The sequence below is a fragment of the Notamacropus eugenii genome, chromosome 1 (genome assembly GCF_028372415.1).
Source record: "Notamacropus eugenii isolate mMacEug1 chromosome 1, mMacEug1.pri_v2, whole genome shotgun sequence".
Lineage (NCBI taxonomy): Eukaryota > Metazoa > Chordata > Mammalia > Diprotodontia > Macropodidae > Notamacropus > Notamacropus eugenii.
The window spans coordinates 544700112-544721945 of NC_092872.1; the positions used below are offsets into that span (position 1 = coordinate 544700112).

Genomic DNA, 21834 nt, shown 5'->3' on the forward strand with positions numbered 1-21834 from the left:
CCTAGGGTCACACAGCTAGTAAGTGCCTGAGGTCAGATTTGAACTTAGTTTTTAAATAATCTGTCTATGTTAATCCTTAGCCCTCTCCATTTACTTCATTGGAGGTATTCAATCCATTATATCTAATTTCAAGATTTTCTGAAATCTCCACTATAACATAGGTTATTGAGGAAAGGAACTTGATCTCTCTCTCTCTCTCTCTCTCTCTCTCCCTATATCTTACACTTAATTGGTGTTTAATACATGTACATAGAATTGAAATGAATTGAATTGAGCCTGGGGTCTGATTGGATTGATAGTTGGAAAAAAAATTAAATTACAGCTTAAGGTAAATTAAGCAAGTGTATTGTTTCCCAACAAGCTTGAGAGTCACAGAGTTACAGTGTGTCAAAGCTGGTAGGAATTTTAAAACGTTGAAAATAAAATATTACAGCTTGGGAAGACATTTTTTCTTTGCCTTTTTATGTTTTTTTTGTTGTTGTTGTTTGGTTGGTTGTTTTGGATTTCATTAACACAGTAGAGTGAACATTGGGTCTGGAGTCAGAGGTCCTGAGTTCCAATCACATATTTGACCTTAATTGTGTAACCTTGAATAAGTCACTTATACTCCTGTGGTCTTAATTATCTCATCCCTAAAATAAGGGGACTGAGTCCCTTCCAGCTTTTGGTATTGAGTTCCTATGAACTCATCTTTTTCTTATACTGAGTTGCCTGGAAACAATAAGAAGCTGAATGATTTGTTCATAGTCATAGAGAGAGTAAATAATAGAATCAATATTTAAACACAGGTCCTTCAAACTATAAGGTCAGTTCTCTATTGGCTGGCTACTTCCTGAGTCTGCCTTCAGAAGGATCTTAGAACATAGAATGAAAGAGTTGGAAAAGATCCTTATGGATCATGGACTCTTAGAGCTGAGTGACCTAAGACCATGTTGGGAATGGGAATAGCATTTACTATGGACCAGACTGTGCCACGTGATTTTTAAAATAAATGTCTTACTTGATCTTCACAGTTCTGCTAGGTAGGTGCTCCCCATGTTATACTTGAGGAAAATGAGGCAAGCAGAAGAAAAGCAACATGGCCAGAGTCACACAGCTATTAAGAGCATGAGGTTGAATGTGAATTCAAATCTTCCTGACTACAGACCCAATGGTCCATCCACTGTACTGCCTGGGTCCCTCTGGCCATAGAACACAGAGTACCAGAAATGTTAAGAATCATAGATTTTAATCCTGAGGTTATCAATCATCAGAGCTGGGAGAATCTTAGAATGGGTAAAATGCTGGAGCTGGATGGAATCTGATCCTCCAGGTTGAACTCTTTATTTATAGAGGAGGAAGCTATATCCTGAAGAAGTTATATGGCTCCTCCAAATTCATACAACTAGTGAGTTTCAGCACTAAGATTTCAACTCTGGTGTCATGGCTCATAATCTACTTCATTAATGTTCCTTAGGTACATCTGTGTCTTTCATAATTAGGTTCCAGAATACATACTTAAACAAAACTGGGATCAGGATAGTCATCACTTTCCGTCATTCCCAAATAACGGCCAGGCTCTCAGTGGTACTTCACCTCATTTCCATCTATCATTGCCGTTTAACTTTTCATGCCTGCCTGTTTGGTCTCTCTAACTAGATCATTAACTCCTTAAGGACAAGGTCTGCATGTTGTAATCCTTTATATTGGACCTAGTCCCTAGTGAAGTGCTGTGAACATAGCAGATGTTGAATAAATATTTATTAATTCACCCTCTATCCCTGAAAGCAAGACTCAGTCCTAGCTCCTGACATTAGCTTTTTGGAGGGCTCAGACTTCATCAGTAACATCTTGACATGTTCCCTGTTGTTTAATGAACATGATTAAAAGAATTCTAGAAGGTCGATGGAAAAGTTGTGCTATTGTGTTTCAAATACACCCTGGGACCAGCTAGCTTATTACAGCTTTTACTCAGAAAACGTTTTGGAATCACCTTGTAAACTCATTCTAAAATGATGTAGGATTCATTAATCTCTATAGCCTACATCTGCAGACAGAATTTTCTCCAGCACATGCCCCAGGGATGGCAGGCAGTTCAGGAGAGCTTTATTTAAGTTGCAAATGAAATTAGTTTGCTCATTTTTAACTTAATTCCTAAAAGGCCATTTGATTTTGGAAACCTTACCTTCTCATTTGGTCTAAAACTTGCAATTTTAAAACACCATGTACTTTACATTTAAAACTCCTTCCAAGGTTGCCACATGAAGTTTAAAAACTCATCTGTTTTCTCATCATAATTGACTTCAAAATGTATGATCTGGCTGTGTATGGTCTAAACCTTTTCACACATTTCTTATTTTCTTCCTGGGTTTCAGGCTTTAAACCACCTTAGGCAGGACATTCCCACCCTCTCTCTCTCCTCCCCCACCTTGTGGGGCCCTATACCATTTTTGTCACTGATTGGGCCACACTGCCTATTCTCAACATTTTATAGGGACATGGAATCATAGATTTAGAGCTAGAGGAGATCTAAGAAGCCACCTTGTCCAACCTCTTCACTATACAGTTGAGGAAACTGAGGCACAGAAGGCATAGCACCCAGGACCTCACAGATAGTAAGCATTAGAGGGAAAAAAATGAACCTGTGTTCATTTCTACTCTCTTCTGCCATTTGGATTCTCTTTTCTATCTCACAATGCTGTGTACTAAAGCATAGGAGGACCTGTCTAAATAGGTGATGATTTACGGATGGATAATTATCATAGTTAAACATTAGCATATTTGCCTTGAAATGTTCCTATGTCACTCCCATGCCATATGGAAAATTATTTCATTACAGTGATGGGATTCTAACAACATAATTGCTATCATAATTAAAATTACACACTACTTAAGGTTATTATTTACTTGACTAGTAATGAAGCTATATTTGTATTTTTTTCCCCTCTAATAGCAACGTCGTGCAGGACACAAATAAATGCATAGGGTGAAGAAACTTTAAAGCCTACAAAGATATGGGTAGTATGGTCATTTAAAGGAAGGAGTTCTAAGAATGCTTTTCTTAGGAAGGCTATTTGAACACTAGTATTGACAGCTCACATAGTAATGAGCTGCTATCAAGAGTCCCAAATGTAATGTAGCTGTCATGTGGGAAGGATGCTTGGAAAGATGATTGGTGAGACGCTACATTGTCATGTAGAAGACAACTGGAGCTAAGTTTGACATATTGAATAAAATTCTGCATTAAATCCCATCTCATGGGCAAATCACTTGCTCCAGACTTTATTCTCTTAATATGTATAATAGAGAAAATGCTTGAGCTACTGACCTCCCAGTGTTATAAGGAAAGCACAATATTTAGAAATATAAGCTGATTTAATAACATATATTATTGTTATTACTATTTAAGAATATAACATTGATTCTACCATTTAATATTATAGATAACATTTACATAATCTTTGCTTTATTCCAGGCACTGTGCTAAGTACTTTGCAAATATTATCACATTTGATCTCCCTCTCTGTCTCTCTCAGTCTTTGTCTCTCTCTCTGTCTTTCTTTTTCTCTCTTTCTTCAGTCATCCTAATCCTCTTGTTGGAGCAGCTTAGAAAGTTTACTCTTTTCCACATACCTCAAGAGGATGAATGGTAGGATGCAATGGCTATTTGAAAGGGAAAGGCTTTGATGGTACAGGCCCAAGTCAAGACCTTTTCCCCTTAGATCAGGAGGGCTTTTGGCCCATTTTGAAGGGCCCTGGAAAAGTCTGGCCTTTGGAGGGGGGCTCCTTGGATTCCCCTTCCATTTCTCCTAGGTCAGATATTCCCTACCTTGTATTTAGCATTCTTTTGATATTCCTCCCTTTGATTCTATTACCAGCCACTCCCATCAGGATCCTCTCTGGGTTTGATCTATGGAGACCATGCCTGGGACCCCGGACTACCTGGCAACACCTGCTTCTGGCCCAGGTCCTCTATTGTCTGATAGCTCCTGATTTTGCCTCCAGCTGTTCCCAACACTTGACCAGTCACCCCTTCCTTGGACTTCTCCTCAAGACCCTCCCTAAACCCCTCCTCCCATCACCCTAGACTACCAGACCACCCCCAGATCGCCCCTACAGTCATTTCTGTATTTAAGTTCCATCTTGCCTCCATGCAGGCGCTCAGATTCAATCCAGCTCAGGCTCTGTCTAGCTGAGATTCTATCTGGCCCACTTGTGAATACAAGTGTTGCAAATGCTTAGGCTCCTTATGAGTCAACCCAGTATGGTGAATCTTTAATAAACTGGTTTTCTTTGGTTTAACAAAGGCTTGAGTCGAATTCATTTGAGCAGGACCTGAACTGTCAGTCTTTTGGGGTCCCCATTACCCCTCAACCGCATCAGCTTCTCTTCTCCAAAACCCAACGAAGTACCATCAAACAACCATGGTCTGATATGATCTCAAGTTCCCCCAACATCCTGATGCCTTTGTATGTGCTCCAAGTTGTCAATTCTCTTCTTAAAATGTGATACCCAGAAAGAATCAATATTTCACTTATTGTTTGGCCAGACCAGAACACAGTATGCCTGTTTCCTGCTTCATTCTAGACACTATCTTGTTTTAATAAAATTTTTACTCATGTCCATTTCTTTGGCTACCTTGTCACTCTTTTGTTTCATATTGAGCTTGTAGGCGATGGAATTTGCCAGATCTTTTCACGCAAACTACATGCACATTTTCTTAATCCCTGTTCCCATACTGTGAAACTTATTGTTACTGTGAAACTTTTTAAAACTTAAATGGTTTCGTGTTTATTTTTGTTGAATTTTATTGTTCTGATAACATTCTCTCAATTGATCAAGATCATTTTCAAAACAAACTCCTACAACATGAGATTTAGAGGTGGAAGGGAGCCTAGAGAACATTAAATCCAACAGTTCTCAAACTTTTTGGTGTTAGAATTTTTACATTATTAAAAATTAATGAAGATTCCCCCAAAAGGCTTTGGTTTATGTAGGTGGTATCTATTGATATTTCCACATTAGAAATTAAAACTATTATCAAAATAGTTTTGACATTGTTGTTTCCCTGAAAGGGTCTCAAGAACTTTTTAGAGGCCCCCAGACCATATTTTGAGAATTGCTGATACTCCAATTGCCTTATTTTAGAAATGAGGAAATCAAATCTCGGAGATGTTAAGTATATGGCCAAAGGTCAGGTAGGGAATCAAAACTAGGTCCTATGAACTTGAAGCTAGAGCATTATTTAATGCAGCATATTTTATTATTAACATATAAATTATTTCCATTTTGTCAACATTAATTTGATAATCTTTTATATGATGTTTTCATCCAAATAATTAATATAAGTTTTAGAAAACAGGGCCAAGTATAGTGCCCAATGGAATGCAATAAAAACCTTTCTTTCAATTTGGCTCTCCTTGAGTTTAGTTCTTTAGTCAAAATAAAAAAAGGAAATGATGCCAGTGTGGAATGAATATTGGAAATGAATTAATACTGTCCTCTAGCGATTATTGTTGTCTTTTTTGAATAACAAAAATACCCCATTCATTTCATAATATATTCTAGAAAATTGTTAAGTTAGCGTCAAGCTTGCTTGTAACCAGTTTGTGGATTCCATCTCTTCGCCCTCGGAAAACTAGAATCACAGTTACCCATCTTCATTTTTCTGCGTTTTCTCTATTCTCCTTATTTCCTCAAAAGTTATTGTTGGTTCAAACATCACTTCAGCAGTACGGAATGCTACTTGTCTGAATCTTAAGTCTTGAACTAATTTAAATCTCATCTAATTGAAACCTGAACTTCAGAGAAAATACAGAGAAATAAAGATCAACCAGCAGACAGGGCTTCCAACTTAGCAATCTATCACATCACAGATCCAGCTGTCTGACCACTACATACATACATACATACGTATATACATATATACATACATAGTTACCAGAAAGAGAAATACCAACCTCTGGATTTTCAAGCCCTGCTCTACCTCCCCCCCCACCCTGGGGGCTCCTTAGTGACTATCATCCAGAGTCTCATCTGGTCAAACAAACACTTCCAGTGTGTAAGCCCCAAAACAAAACCTCACCTCAGAGTATATATACACTTTTCAGAGCCAGAAGACATCTCACAGCCCTGGAGAACCAGTGCCTCATTAGAAATTAACTAAAGGTGTGGGCCTTCCTATATAACAGATCTCCCCAATCAAACTTCCCTTAATGAGCAGGCCCATTAATGGGTGAGGAAGATCTTTAACTCTCATTAACATAATTAATATTACAATGTGTAAACCCACCGTAGAATTTTTAAAAATCCTGTCCTATTGTTAGAGGTATATTTTACTTTTCCATTATTTACCTCCATTAAAATGCCTATGAGGGGAACCTCCAGGGTAAAAGAAGTCACCATTTCCTCTCTTTCTAATTCTTTAGGTACTGGTATCCACTGAGCCATCTCCAAGGCAAACAGTTGACTTGCCGAGGGTCACACAGATAATAAGTATCTGAGGTTGACTTTTAATTCAGGTCTTCCTGATTCCAGGCCAAGTGCTCTTTCCACTCACTCATCTAGCTGGTCCATCTATCTTCTGATAGACTACCTACTTTTTTGAGGCAATTGAGGTTAAGTGACTTGTTCAGGGTCACACAGCTATTAAGTGTCTCAGGTGAAATTTGACTCAGGTCCTCCTGACTCCAGGGCCAGTCCTCTATCCTCTGCACCACTTAACTGTTCCAAATTACCTGTTTTTTTAAGGTTAGGGATCATTTCATTCTTTATATTCGTATCCCAAGTGCACAGCATAATACCTGGCCTCCAGTTGAATATATTGATTGAATTGAGAACTATTTGATCCTTTCTTTTGTTTACTTCTTAATAATTTCCTAATTTCCTATGTGTTCCTCACAAACAGACCTCAAGTTCCTTGTGATCAGACTGCTTGACTCTCCTGTGTCTTCCATAGTTGTTTCAGGCACATGAAAAGGACTTGATAAATACTCATTGAATAGAAGTGATTTATTGACCAACTTTTGTCTCTGCTTCATTAGCTTATAGGTTTTGACTGCCCTTTTCTCCCTTGAAAATGACATTTCCAGCAGCTGGAAACTCCCATCTAGCTTATTTATAGCATCATGCCAGGACTAGTGAGTTCATTCTGCATTCCCAAGGAACAGCGCACTAAGTGGTACAATCTGGGTCACCCCATTTCTCAACAAGAACTGAAGGAATCTACCTCTTGAAGCATTATTAAATTTAACTTATTTAAGCAGCTCCATCCAGAATCTGGCATATTTGGTTGCCCCTGGGTGTTGATATAATACATCTAAATTACAAACTAAAGGAAGCTCTCCTGGAAATGTTTAAAGAATCTTTAAACAGGTTGGCCATCTGTACATTTTGTTGGCATCCACTACTTTCAGGTTTTGCTTGACATGGGAATGTATGGTTCAACTGAGTTTGTGAAAAGGTCTGCGGGAGTTCCAGGTACAAATCTTGTTAACAAGTAATACAACTGGGCAGGCAGCTCCTGTATATCACATGGTTGTCAGTGAAAGTGAAGCATCAAACTGCCAAATTGCTAAAGGAATTTAGTGTCTATGTCTTTTTGTGGATTTGTAAATAGACAAAGTTCACTGCTATCCAAATTACTGGCAAAATCTTAGCTTCATCCAAGTGGTGGCTGTTATATTTATATCTCACCTTTTTTTCTTTCTAACTCAGGTAAAAAAAAAAAAATAAAGGCTTTTTGCTTTCAAGCCTGGTATCACTTATACTGCAATTTTCTTCCATCTTCTCAAGACACAAGAAAATGAGCCCAGTGTTGCATATGGGAGAGTCTAGAATCTATGCTCTGGGACATTACTGTTTTGTAATTGCAGAGTTTATGAGAATACAGGTTTTTGATAAATGATCCATTGAAAATGAGGGCAAACAAAGTGCTAAATACAATCTGGGACTCCCTTAGAAACTAGGCTTGGGAGCCCTATCCGTAAAGAGGTTTTGTTTTGTGTTGTAGAAGAAAAATCATATCCTTCCTTATAGTCTCGTTTGTATAGGTTGTTTAATGTATCATTGCCTTCATGTGCAATTTGTAAGTGAACTCTCTTGGACTAGTCTCAGTCTTTAGAAAGGTATTCCAAGGAAGACTCTGTACGATCTCATTTGAGTGATGGAGTGGACTGACTGTCCAGTGCCAACAGTGTAGCTATGTTCACAGTGATTTCTGCCATGATGGCAGAGTGCCCAGTGGTTGATTGAATTGTGAATATTTAATTTACTTCAACTTATTAGTTACTATAGGGAGATGGGCTCCAGTTATTTTGATCCCTTTAACATGGGAAATGGAATAGCCATTTGTGATCCAATCAACCTCTTGACCCTTGAAAAGTATCGTTGTTCTCCAGGAACATGGTGTAATGGAAGGGGCACAGGGCATGTAGTCTGAGTACTAGATCAAGCTCAACCATTTCCTTGCAATAGGAACAGAAGCATGTTCATTCCATTGCCCTTTGGAAGCCTCAGGATCCTATGCTATAATGTAGGAAAACATGTTTGCGCTACCTATTTCCAGCTATGTAGAGGAAAAGGCTTTTTAAAACAGAAAGCACCATAAAAATGTAAGTTATTGTCATTGTTATAATTCATGGAGCAGTACAAGCCCACTTCTTCCTAGTAGGTTTCTTTTATTATCTTAGGTCTTGATCAAATTCTGCTATGAACTCATCCTAAAACCTATTTTCCTTATCACTCATTTGGCTTTTATCCTATGCCCCTCTTCATGTTCCCTCACCTTTTATATATATATTAAATAACCCCAAATAGACTGTGATGCATTATCTCTCTTTATACTCTCCACCATGCTTAACACAGGGATATACATACCATGTATGTGTGCATACATACCCACATTCGCATATGTATGTGTATGTATAATAGGTGCTCGATTTCTTTGTCTATATCCCCATTGCCTTGCATATACTAGATAATTAATAAAGGTTTATTAAAGTTATTTGAATCAAATGAATTCATCATTCTACCACCTTATTCCATGAATTTGCATTGGCTGTCCCTAATGCCTGAAATTCACTCCAACTTTGACTCCTAAAACTTCTGACTTTGTTCAAGGCTCGGATCATGTACCATCTGTTGTAGAAAGTCAGTTCTGATCTCTGTAACTTAGTGCTCTCTCCCTCCTCCTCCTCTTCCTCCTCATATTATTGTTATTAGCATGCTACAAATGTCAGCCCTTTGAGGAGATTTTGCCTTTCTTCCCATAAGAACTAGCCCAGTGTCTGGCACAGATACTTAATACATTCTTCCTGAATTGATTTGATGAAAGAAGATACTGGCACTCCTCTAAACCCAGACTAAGATACAGGGATTTAGAACTAGGTCTGCAGTGTGGGTGATAAGCTCGGAGATGACACCAGCTATTGACTGTGACTGTACATCCTCACTATAGTCATGTGAATGTTTGCTTTTCAGAATAATCTGTAAAGATGTAACTGCAATAATGAATATCTATTTCTTGTCTTTTGTATACTGTCAGGATTTCTACATCAGGGGTTGTTTTAATTTTTTAAATAACTTGTAGAGCAACATAATTGGTTTTCTAGGTAATCCTATGTAAAACATTTTGAGGAGGTCATAAACTTCACCAGGACTGCCAAGAGTCAGTATTTCTCTCTCTCTGTCTCTGTCTCTCTATCTCTGTCTCTGTCTCTCTGTCTTTTTGTCTCTCTCACACCCACCCATGCACACACACGCGTGTGCGCACACACACACACACACACACACAGTGGTAATTTGTCCCAATAAAACTGCTGTATCAAAATTCTGTGTCTCTAATGCTGTTTAAGAGTTTGGATGACATGTTATAGTGGTATTGAATCAAATAACCTAAGTAAATAGCACAGAACTGTGTCTATGAGACACCACCTCCCTGAAATTCTATCTCTGTAGGGCAAGAAACAGCTTACATTTAGACCACCTTAGACCTATAGGATAAGGACACTTGGCTTTTACAATCTTTGAGTGATTGAGAGAGTCCAGAAATCGCCAGTCCAAATGAAACTCCCTGGACATCTAGACACACTTCTCAATAGCAGAAGAGTGGTCTCTGGAAACCACAAGCTATAAGCAGGATTTAATCAGCACTTGATTGAATGAATTTTCAGGTAAAAATGAGATAATATTTTCATATTCTCATGGTGTTGGCATGCTACAATGATTCATCCATACATTTTAAAGGTTTTTTTTTTTTTAGTATTATTATACATAGCATTTTTAAAAATTCAAACTTCCTGATTTATTCATATATGTATATACGTATGTTATTCCAGGATCAGCAAATTTTAATGGGGACCATCAGAGTATTAGTATTAACATGGTCATTGCCTAAGGCCTCCAGAAAGGCAGGATTTTCTTTCCATCATTATCGGTCCTTCCTACCCCATCTTACATAATCCTAAGAGTGAGCAGCTTTATCATTCCTCAACAGGCAGCTAAGCCCCCCTTTGCCAAACAATTCTTGTGAATGGAATTAAATCGATGGTATAGTGTAGCAAAGCAGTGCTTCCCCACTAGTTTGACAGGGTACATCTGTGGTGTGCCCTTGGAGACAAGCCCAGGAAAAAAAACTCTAAAAGGAAAAGCACCATGGCTTGAGATAAGTCCAACTGATTTTCTGTGAACCAATCAATAAGGTTGTATAGTGGCCCATATTTCTATAACCCTTTAAGATTCACACAAAGTACTTTCCCTATAACTAGTCTGTACAGTATTTTATGGAAGTATTATCATACCCATTCCTTGAAAGAGGAAACTTGGTATGGTACAATGGAATAATAAGCACTGAATTTGGAGGCAAAAGACCTGGGTTTAAATCTTGATTCTGCTAATATATTCTAGCTGTGGAATTTGTGGCAATTTGGTCAAGCTCTCTGTACCAGTATGACTTAATGGCAAGTCCCACAACTTTTGGATCTCTGTTTACTTATCTTTAAAATGAGAACATTGGACTAGATGACTTCAAAAGAGCCTTCCAGCTCTAAATCTGTGATTCTAAAGTAGCTTATCTATGGTCTTGCACTCATAAATATCAGAACTGGGGTTTTTCCTGACTGAGACCAAAGCTCTTTCCAATTATACCACAATGTTTATCTTAACCATTCTGTTATCCTCTTTGGAGATATCAATGTCCTCAGTCTTTTAAAGCAATTTCAAATAGATTTTTTGTGCTGCACCCAGCTGAGCAAGTACTTTTCTTTGTGTTTGGGAAATATGTACAAAGAAGGAAGGGTAATGTCCTCATTTACATTCTCTGAAAAATAAAAAAAGCTTACTTTTTAGAATAATGGCCCTTAGAATAATGAATTTACTTCAAAACTCAACTCAAGATCCTACAACCTTCCTTGGTCCTACTAGCTACTAGTGCCCACCCTCTTCTTGCATATGTTTGATTTTCATATATTTTATATGCAAAGTTGTATATAATACAACACCTTAAGAATGTATAAGGAAGATCTCCATCTGAATTGCAACTTTCCTCAGCTAGATTTCCTATATCACTGAGCAGCTAGGTGGCTTAGTAAATTGAGTCTGGAGTCATGAAGATGCATCTTCATCAGTTTGAATCTCTGGACAAGTCACAACCCTGTCTACTTCTGTTTCCTCATCTGTAAAATAAGATGGAGAAGGAAATAGCAAACCACTCCAGTATCTTTGCCAAGAAAACTCCAAATGGGATCATGGTGTATTGGACACAACTGAAAAAACAAGTGAGCAAGAACAAAAATATCCCTAAGATAATAGATTTAGTCCTTTTCCATCCTAGGTTTTCTATTTACTTAGAGGATTTCCAAGGTCCATTCCAGCTCTGCAGCAAGGATTCCATAATTCTATTATAAAATTCATATTTGGAAAAATTTTTCCTCTGAAAGTCATTTTAGTGCTTAATAATTTTACTATAGTATCTTTTCACTTCTGTTTCACTGCTCAACTTATGCAAATGGCACTTTTAACCTAGTCTCTGTTTCTGCACCACCCACCTTGAGGTTGTCTTCCTCTCCTTCCCCATCTCCATTATTTAGGCAATTATCAAGTCCTGCAGATTTTTCCTTTAAAACATTCTTTCTATTTCTCCCATCCTCTATGTGCACTGACCCCATCCTCTACCAGGGCCCAGTCTTCCTCATCCTTTCAGACTTATAGTAGTAGACCTCATTTCAATCTCTCCCACATTCTATTCATCCTATCTACTGCTGCCACATTAATCTTCCTTAAACATCACATGCATTATGTCATTTCTTTGTCCAAAAACCTTCTCTGACATCCATTGTATCTAAGCTGGACAGTTCTCTGGCTTTCATCACTCTTTGCAACTTGACCCAGTATCATGGGCCAGAAGGAGCCCTGGAGCTGGAAACAGAAGACAACTCCCTTGTACCTTAATTAGTTGAGCAAATCTTGGCCATTCACTCAGCAATTCCATTACCTCAGCTGTAAAGTGGGGATCATAAAACTCATTCTACCTACCACACAAAGTTGTTGTGTGACAATTTAGTTTTTGTCTTTGTAACCCAGGGATTAGGACTTTTGAAAAGAGGAGAAAACTAGATTTGTAATTTCTCTGACAAAGAGAACTTCTAATGAGGAAACTTTAAATATGCAAGTTAGCACCTGCTTGTGATTTAAACCCAAGTCTTCCTGACTATTAGACCAGATCTCTTTCCATTATGCCACAGCTGCCCATTAATTATTAATACGACTGTAAAATAACTGGCAGGTAGTTCATTCAGAGGCCCTGGTAGACAGAATCTTCATTTCAGCCATCCTGATTATGGAAACACATGTGACTCAAGGTTTTTGAAAATCTCTCTCTCCTTTTTTTCTCTAACCACTACTTCACACTACCTGGTGCATAGTGGTCTATCAATAAATGCTTGTTGACATTAAGTGAAATGCTTCATAAACCTTAAAGTCTGATAGAAATGTGATTAGTTTTTATTATATTCTTGAACTACCCAAAAGTCAGGTAGTACAATGGATAGAGCACTTCAATCAGGAAGGCTCACCTTCCTGAGTTCAAATACTGCCTCAGATACTTACTAGCTGTGTGACCCCAGGCAAGTCACTTGTATTTGTTTGCCTCAGTTTCCTTATTCCTAAAATGAACTGGAGAAGAAAATGGCAAACCACTCCAGTATTTCTGCTCAGAAAATTCCAAATAGAGTCACAAAGAATCAGATAAGAGCAAAAATGACTAAGCAACAAACAACAACACCACCCAACCTTCTTTCTCCTCCAATTCTAGGCCATACTGATGCTCAAGATAGGCTATATCTTGGCTGTGCCTCTCTCTCATTATGCCTCAGTCTTATTTGTTTCATCTGTGCCTTTACTTACATTGATACCTTCATACTTCACGTCTTTTTGGTCTTCAACACTCAGGCAAGACCCCCTAAGGCTTCAAAGAATGGTTCACTTACCATCCCCATCATGAAGTTTTTCCTGGCCTGTTCAATATCAGAGAAGAAATGTGATATATTAGACTGAGCTCTGGACTTGGAGTCAAAAGAGGTATGGTTACAAATATTGACTCAGATACTTACCAGTGACCTTGGATGAGTCACCTAACCTCTTCAAAAATCATTTCCTGCATCAGCTCAAAGGGGAATAGTATTTCTTTGTAACATCTACCTCACACTCAGAGGGTTATTGGAGAGAAAGTGCATTAAAAACCCCAAATGTTCTATAGAAGAGAGCTATTAATACCCATACAGTTCTCCTCTTTCTCTCCTAAACTACTATGGCTTGGTGGATAGAGCCCTGGGCCTGGAGCCAGGTAAACTTGTGTTCAAAACTAGCTTAAGACACTTCCTAGCTGTGTGACCCTGGGTTTGGGTAGCATCTGTGTCTCTGTTCCAAAGGAAAGCTCAGGCACATTCACATCCACCATATTGTGATTGCACTTTTTATTTCTGCAGACAAGCTGGGGTTGTGGCTCACCAGCAAGAGAGCCCACTTCCCTCTTCTGTTTAATCACCTCATTTTAGAGAATGCTCATTTGAACAGCACATTTGAATCTACTGGGCCATTTCATTATCTTTTCAGAATTTGCTTCCCCATGGTGCTTAGTTGTGTGTGTGTGTGTGTGTGTGTGTGTGTGTGTGTGTGTGTGTGTGTGTTGGGGGGGATTATTAATGCAGGGCTGATGTTGTCAGGATGTCCAATCTTGCATGCATTATCAAGTGAGGTAATGTATGTATAGCGCTTTGTAATCTTAAAGTTCTATGTAAAGGCCCACTATTACAGTTGTCACCATTTATTACAGTCAGTCACCATTTCTTAAGTACTCTCTACCAAAGCAGTATTTGTAATGGCTAGATCTGACCATGGCACATCTTTGATCAATAAGCTCCATTGATCTCCTGTTGTACCAAAGACCAAATACAAACTCATCTATTTGGCATTTAAAGTGCTTCCTTTTTTGCCCTTCATGCACATTACTTCCCTTCAAATGCTTTATGGTTCTACCAAACTGACCATCCTACTACTGTTCCTCGCACATGATATTCCATCTCCCATCTACATGCCTTTGCCTTGGTTGTCATCCACACCAAAACACCTTTCTTCTACTCATCTCCATCCTTTAAAGTACCTAACTTTCTTCAAATGCTTTCTCAAAACATCACATACTAAATGAAGCCTTTCTTGTTTCCTCCAGGGTATACCCCTTATAACCATCTCTGTACTTGGATTTGATATTTATTTATATTTACATACACTGTTTTCCCTAATACTCTCTGTGACTTTGTTCATTTTTGTCTTTGAATCACTGATATAGTATCTGGCACATAGCAAGCACTTATTAAATGCTTATTATTTGATTAGTTAATATTTATGAGTTATTGAGTTGTATCCCCCTAAATCAAGATAAAGTGAAGAAGGCGTACATTGCATTTGCAATCAAATGTAGTTGATTTAGTGGAGAACATGGACAATAGTAACACAAGATAAATAATCATGGATGGATTGTTGAAGGCAATATTAACACCAGTGAGATCAGAGATTCACTTAAATATATGACTATTATCATTACTCTTATTGTTTTTGTAGTAATGTTCTAACTGTTTAGGTCAGGAAAGAAACATTTACATGCAATACTTTAAGTTCTTAGTTGCCTGAGGTACTAGTCCAGGGCCCTGATTTTGGCGGATAGACCCTTTCCTAGCAGGGCGATGTCACAGAGTAGTCAGTCTCACATGTTATTGGTCTGCATGCAGCCAGTTCATTCCAAGGCAGCAAACACAAGTGGCAGAAAGAAGTGAAAGTAAATGCAAAAGAAGGGGCAAGCTTTGACTCTGGGAGTGCCCTGATGAGCCTGGTTTGACATTCTCCTTAGAACATACTTAATGATCTTGGCATCAACTATTCCCCTGAAGTTTATACCCTATACAACTGCATAGATAAGGAGTCAAAGGCTGTATCTATAAAGCAGAAAATGAATGGTCCACGATACCAAACATCGATCACTGCCTCTGCCTATGGGATGTCTTAATGACTGAAATGAACTCACAGTTTGTTTCTGACCCTGTGTCAATACCATGCTGATAAAGCCAAATTGTTGAACTTTTTTATTTTGTTTTCTTATTTTTGTTACTTCTGTCTATTCTCAGTCCTTATTAAAAGTGACTTCTCATACCATGGACCAAGGATTCTTATGTGCTGTGTGATTGATGCTTACCAGAACAGATGTACTGTCAGAGCATCCTGATCTCTCCCCATGAGGTTCTGCTTGGTCCATTGCTGCTTCGTCTTCATTCTGGATCCCTGCTATCTGTCCATCAGTCAGTCTCTCAGTCTGATAAAGAAGACTCCTTGATATCTCACTGGACTTCCAAATTAGGTAGATTCAGCTCTGCATACATTCTGAAATAATGGCCTGAGAACTTTCTCATCTTTCTTATCTATGGGTCAACTAAATGGTGAGGTGGATAAAGTGCCAGGCCAGGAGTTAATAAGATGAGTTTTCAAATCCAACCTCAGGCCCTTTCTAGTTGTGTGTCCTTGGGCAAGTCATATAACCTCTGTTTGCCTCAATTTTCCTGTCTGCAAAATGGGGATAATGATAGCACTTACCCCCCAGGTTGTTATGAGTATCAAATAAGGTAATAATTATAAGTGCTTAACACAATGCCCAACACATAGTGATTCCATATAGATATTGATTATTATTAATAGTATTATTATCTATTATTGTTATCTCTTTCTGAGTAGTCTCTGCTCTGACATTTGCCCAGCAGAGATGAGAGTTTCCTGTTTTACCTGTTCACGTGGCTATGGCTGTACTATGTCTCTATAACTATGGCACAGCAAAGTTTAAGCGAGCAGATATATTTCGATTTGTTTTTTAACCTGCTTGCTTGTTTGCTCTTTTCTTTCTTTGGCCTCTCTAAAGAGACATACTCATCCTGTATGGGGTTCCCCTTGCTGTCCTATCATAATTACTAGTGCCATGCTAAATATGAGGCAGATATCTCCCCATGAGGCGGAACTTGAAATGAGTTTAGAAAATCTGAATTTGGAACCCAGTTCCAGATCTCTTCTATCATGTGATCTTATCTTTGTCTTTCCAACTTATTGGAGAGATTTTCTGTTTCTTAGGAGCTCTGCCCTACTTGTCCAAGGTCTGATAATATATACCATCTGTCCCTCAATCTTCTCCCAATGTGCTTGGGGAGCTCACAGGTCTCTAGGGTGATGTGACTAGTCCTTTCTTATCTTAAGTGGAGCTTCATCCAGAAATAATCCTGAGAATTATCTAGTGGTGAACATATGGGTAGTATATTTATTTTTTCCCTATATTTGAGACATCTCTGAATGTTAATAATCAGAAACAGATCTGAATTAATGGGGTTATTGCTGGATTCTTTGTCATGTTTCCAGTAACGTCCCCCTTTAATATGTTAATGTGACATTATGAACACAACTCTGTATTATAAAAGCTATATGTGAGCAAAAGCTTCCAGTCAATTGTGAGTCCTTGAGGGCAGGGAGTTGTTTTTCATTTGTTTTGTTTTTTGCCTTTCTTTGTCTCCTCAGTACTTAGCACAGTGCCTGGAACATAGTAGGTACTTAATAAGTGCAAGTTGACTAACTAACTTACTTACATGTCATACCAAGTTAGAAAAGCTTTTAGTTGAATGCTCCTTTCCTTGAAAACAGATAAAAGAAGTGAAGAGAGGTCCGGTAACTCAAAAACCTGACACCAGATAGTGATTTTTTTCTCCCCATAGTCACTCTTTTAAACATTCTGACAAAAGATGGTTTTGTCAGCTGAGCCAGAGAAGGAAGAGGCCACTGATCAAATCACAGAACGCTGAAATACACACCGTATGTGCATCCAACTCATATTCACTGTGGATGGATGGGGGTGGGGAGTTAAACTATTCCCTCTTAATAGAAAATAAAGAGGGAGAAGGAGAAAATGACAATTTAAGCAATCTGATTGGCTGCTATTCCGCTGAATAAGAGTGCGCACAAAGTCAGCTTGAGATGAGAGATGTGAATTCGTTGGTTTCTGAATTGGTCTCAATTTTCCTCTCCTTCCCCTCTCATAGTGTTAGTATCCTGCTGAGAGTGTTTCTAGAATCTCCTCTTCATCACACTTGAAGACAGTCTTTTTTTTCTGCTTAAGGAGGTAAAACTAATTAGCACAATGGCCTTAGTCAGGGGAGGGAGGACCTTTCAATGTATTCAATGTGTCATCTTGCAAAGTTATGATTTTGCAGCCTGCAGTAGTATTGATCCCAGTCCATTCAGCCCTCCAGGAATTACCTATTCCTTAAAATGTCATGGAAAATCTTTTCCATGAACTGAGCCAAAAAGAACTTTAAGGTATTAGTATCAGTATGATATTAAAATTAAAAGTGGTACAGAGGAGGGCAGGAAAGAATTGGGGCCAGTAAAGGACAACAAATTCATATCCCCAACTCAAGCTTACTTAGGATGAAATAATCATCTCTTATTCTTTTTTATGCCCTTTTGTTTCATGCCTGTAGAGTAAGTAATAGTGTGCCTATAATAGTAAAGAATTAAAAAATAATTCTTGATTGATTGACAATGGAATGGCTGTCAGTCAATTCAATGGTCCTACTCTCTCAATAGTGCCTAGGGGAATGGGTGAGTTTTTGTGGCTCATGGAGGGCCATTCCCCATTGAAAAAGTGGCAGAAATCTTAGCCCCATGCTAGAGGTAGGTGTATACTGATTCTGAATGACTACTTTGTTGCTTGGAATCACTCTGGATCAACTTCCCAATCCCATCAAAACAAACAAACAGTATGCTTCAGGTGTAACCATGGTCTCCAATAATAATGATATCTTTATTTTTCTATTTATATCTTTATCTCATTAAAATGTAAGTCCTTTGCATGTAGAGATCGTTTTCTTTTTTGTTTCTACCCATGATGCCTAGCCCAGGGTCTGGCACTTAATAAATGTTTATTAATTGATGACTATAATAATAGCTATCACTTATATAGTACTTTGATACCTACAAAGGATTTGCATACAAAATCACCTTTGATCCTCATGATAAATATCCTTCCTCATCACTGGGATTAGAGGCATGGTGCCTGTGTGATGTGGAAAATTTGCATGAAAAGCTTTGGCCCTCCCTTCTTATCAGAGAAGAAGTTTGAATTACTAAGGCATTAAAAGATAAAATATGTTGATATTGTACAATACAATACAAATATTTTATGCATTTCTGAGACTCTAAACTTTTTTTTCTGTGTCATCTGCTGTCCTTTGCATATTGTCTGCAGCTTTTGCAAAACTCCACCAAAATTCCAATTTAATTTTCTTAGACCAAGTCATGATATATGGAAACCACAATGGGAAAAGTCACAATGTGAAAAGGATAGCTGTACAGCTTTGTGAGATAGAGGTTCTTATTGTCTCCATTTTACAAATGAGGAAAAGGAGGCAAGAGAGGTTAAAAGTCTCAGGGTTACGTAGCTAGTGTCTGAGGTGGAATCTGAACACAGGTCTTTCTGACTCTAAGTCCAGCACCTTCTCCATTCTACCATAAGGTTTCTCAAGGCATTCATGTTAAAATCACATGGATAATATAAGATTCCATGTTAAAGATTTGTGGTCAAGAATTATGTTCCAGGAAGGAGAATAAATTTTCTATCCTCTGAACATAACATGAATAACATGGGCATTTGGCTGGACTTACGAAAAATGAGATTCTGCTCCTAAAGAATTAATTAGAGAGGAGGTGATAAGACTTGGCCTCTAATCTCCACCTTCTGGGAATCAGGGAAAATAATTGAGGTGATGAGGGCTAAGACTTTGTCAAGGCTATTTTATTTATGACTCACCCACTGAAAGGAAGGGGAACAAAGAAATGCATTTAAATTGATAGGAGGAATGGAGGGATAAGTTCATTCTCTGAAAGGATGAGTAAAAAAGACTTAGGCATTCACCTTGATAGGTGGGATAAGTATTTTCCTCTCCTTTTCTTTCTGAGAAGGTCATGCTCATACTTTAGGTTAATTGCTGAACCATTTGGTATATGCAGTATCATCTGGAATCTCCTCAGCCACAGCTACTATACAGATAGAACCTTTTTAATTTATAAAATCACCCACAGATGTTCCCTGTCTTTTAATTCCATTGCATAAGTACTTGAGTCCCTGCTATGTGCCAAAGACTGTGCTAGGCACTGGGTATGCCAAGTCAAAATGATAACAGCCCCCAGCAAGAATCTTACATTGGTGATTGGTAGGGAGGGGGTGACTAGAGAAGGGGGATGGGAGACATGACAAATACAAGTAAGTAATTACAATCCATACACAAATGAAATGCAAAATAAATTTGGAGGTGACTGAGTAATAACAACTAAGAAGGTCAGGAGCCACCTTGTATAGGAAGTAGGTCTTGACACAAGTTTTTCCATCCAAATATTTTAACTATACCTAAGATAAAAAATGGTGATTAATAAGAATATTAAGCATTAATATTACTTCCCAATTCATGATGTACTTTAAAATACATCATCCTGTTTAATTTCATAAGATTGTTATGGAATAATTAGGACAAGTATTATTATCCCCATTTCACAGATAAAGTAACTGAGACTCAGAGTATCTGACCTTGCAAAGCTTTTCAGTATTAGACCTGAGATATAAATCCAGATCTCCCAATTCCATAGTCTATCAGCCAGTGTGCCCAAAGAACGTTACAGAGAAGTGTTATGTAATTTTATCAAAGAAAGATTTTTGTCTGAGATACTCCAGGAAATTTTTGTAGGATAAACGAATGTTGAGATTGCTAACAAGTTACCCCCAGGCCCATGAAGGAACCTGTAATGAAAGAGTCCAACACACCAATTAAAAGCATTTATTATCTGAGAAAAAGGCTTGTAGGAGAGAGAAGATTCTATAAGGGAGCAGGGTTCTTAGCTGCCCAAAGGGGAATGGAAAAAGGGTAAAATATACTTTCTGGAGATTTGGGGTGGGGAGCAGGAGTTAAGGGAGAGGACATCTATAAACACAATAAGCCAGGAAGCAAGATGGTTAGAAAGCCCTGAGCAAGGTCTTGAGTCTGCAGCTTCTGCTCAAGGCAACCCTTGAGCTGATCAAGACTGTTCTGTGGTTTCTTGAAGCTACAGAAATCTCCAAATTTAACCAGAGTTCACTTGCAAAGGATCACTGGTATATAAAGCATCTCTGAGCCTCAGAAAACCTTCTGATTGGCTTGTAGTTGTATAACTCCAGTGTCCTGCTCCCCTGTAAATAAGGGAAACTCCAACATTTCTAACCAGTTATTACATTTGTTACAGAGCCCATGTCCACAAAAAGAATCTCAAAAGTTGCCTAGGATTTGGATACCAGAAAGAACTTTCTAGTTGTGGCCAAGAACATGGTCATGAGAAGGCACAAAGCACTGTCAGGGAATAGGCAGTATGGTATGGTGGAAAGAACAGTAGGTCTGGAGTCACTGGAACTGGGCTCAAATCCTAATTTTGTTAATTATTACCTTTTAAAATTATTTGACTTCTCTAGGCTTCTGAGAAGTTACTTCTACCTCAAAAATCTATGTCTATGGATAGTGTGACTGCAGAATGTGAATTGAGAGGGCAGGACTTATAGAAGGAAACAAGGGGTTGTCATATGACTGAGATTTTGAAAACTTTTAAATACATTGCTGTTGTTCATTTATTTCTAACTCTTTTGGGTCCTTTTTGGGGTCTTCTTGTCAAAGATACTGAAGTGGTTTGTCATTTCCTTCTCCATCTCATTTTATAGATAAGGAAACTGAAGCAAACAGGGTTAAATGACTTGCCCAGGTTAAGTGAATAGCCCAGGTCACAGAGCTATTAAATATTGGAGACTGAATTTGAACTCAGGTCCTCCTGATTGCAGGCCCAGTGCTCTATCCACTATACCACCAGGCTGCCACACAGATTTGAATGAACGAATAAATGAATGGAAAACCATTGTTAAATACTTGCTATGTACAAATTACTATTCTAAGTAAGTTCTAGGGATACCAAAAGAAAGCTTTCATTCAACAAACATTTATTATGGGCTTACTATGTGCAAGGCCCTTGTGCTAGTTTCTGAGGATACAAAGACAAAAACAAAGCAGTCCCTTCTCTTAGGGAATTTATATTCTCATGAGAGAAGTTAACATATATTGAGTAGCTGGGGCCAGTAGTCATACTGGATGGTGATTAGAGCTGTGGGTATTAGGTTAACATACAGCCATATTGATCAAATCATAGTTTCAGAGCTAGACTATGAGGAGGGTGGTAGGGGGTACCCACATTGGCCCCTTCTCATAC

General features: G+C 38.3%; 1 protein-coding gene across 4 annotated transcripts in view; it reads left to right on the forward strand.

Annotated features, from left to right (window-relative positions):
* The window catches only part of CDH13 (cadherin 13), a 1297228-nt gene that overhangs the window by 840418 nt on the left and 434976 nt on the right, over positions 1 to 21834 (forward strand). Inside the window, exon 7 of one of the 4 annotated variants that reach the window (XM_072634210.1) lies at positions 3858 to 4651. The exons of the other annotated variants lie outside the window; for them this stretch is intronic. Within the exon in view, the coding sequence (XP_072490311.1) occupies positions 3858 to 4066 (209 nt within the window). The 3' untranslated portion in view covers positions 4067 to 4651. Of the gene's footprint in view, positions 1 to 3857; positions 4652 to 21834 lie in introns of those variants that run through there. 4 annotated transcript variants of the gene reach the window in all.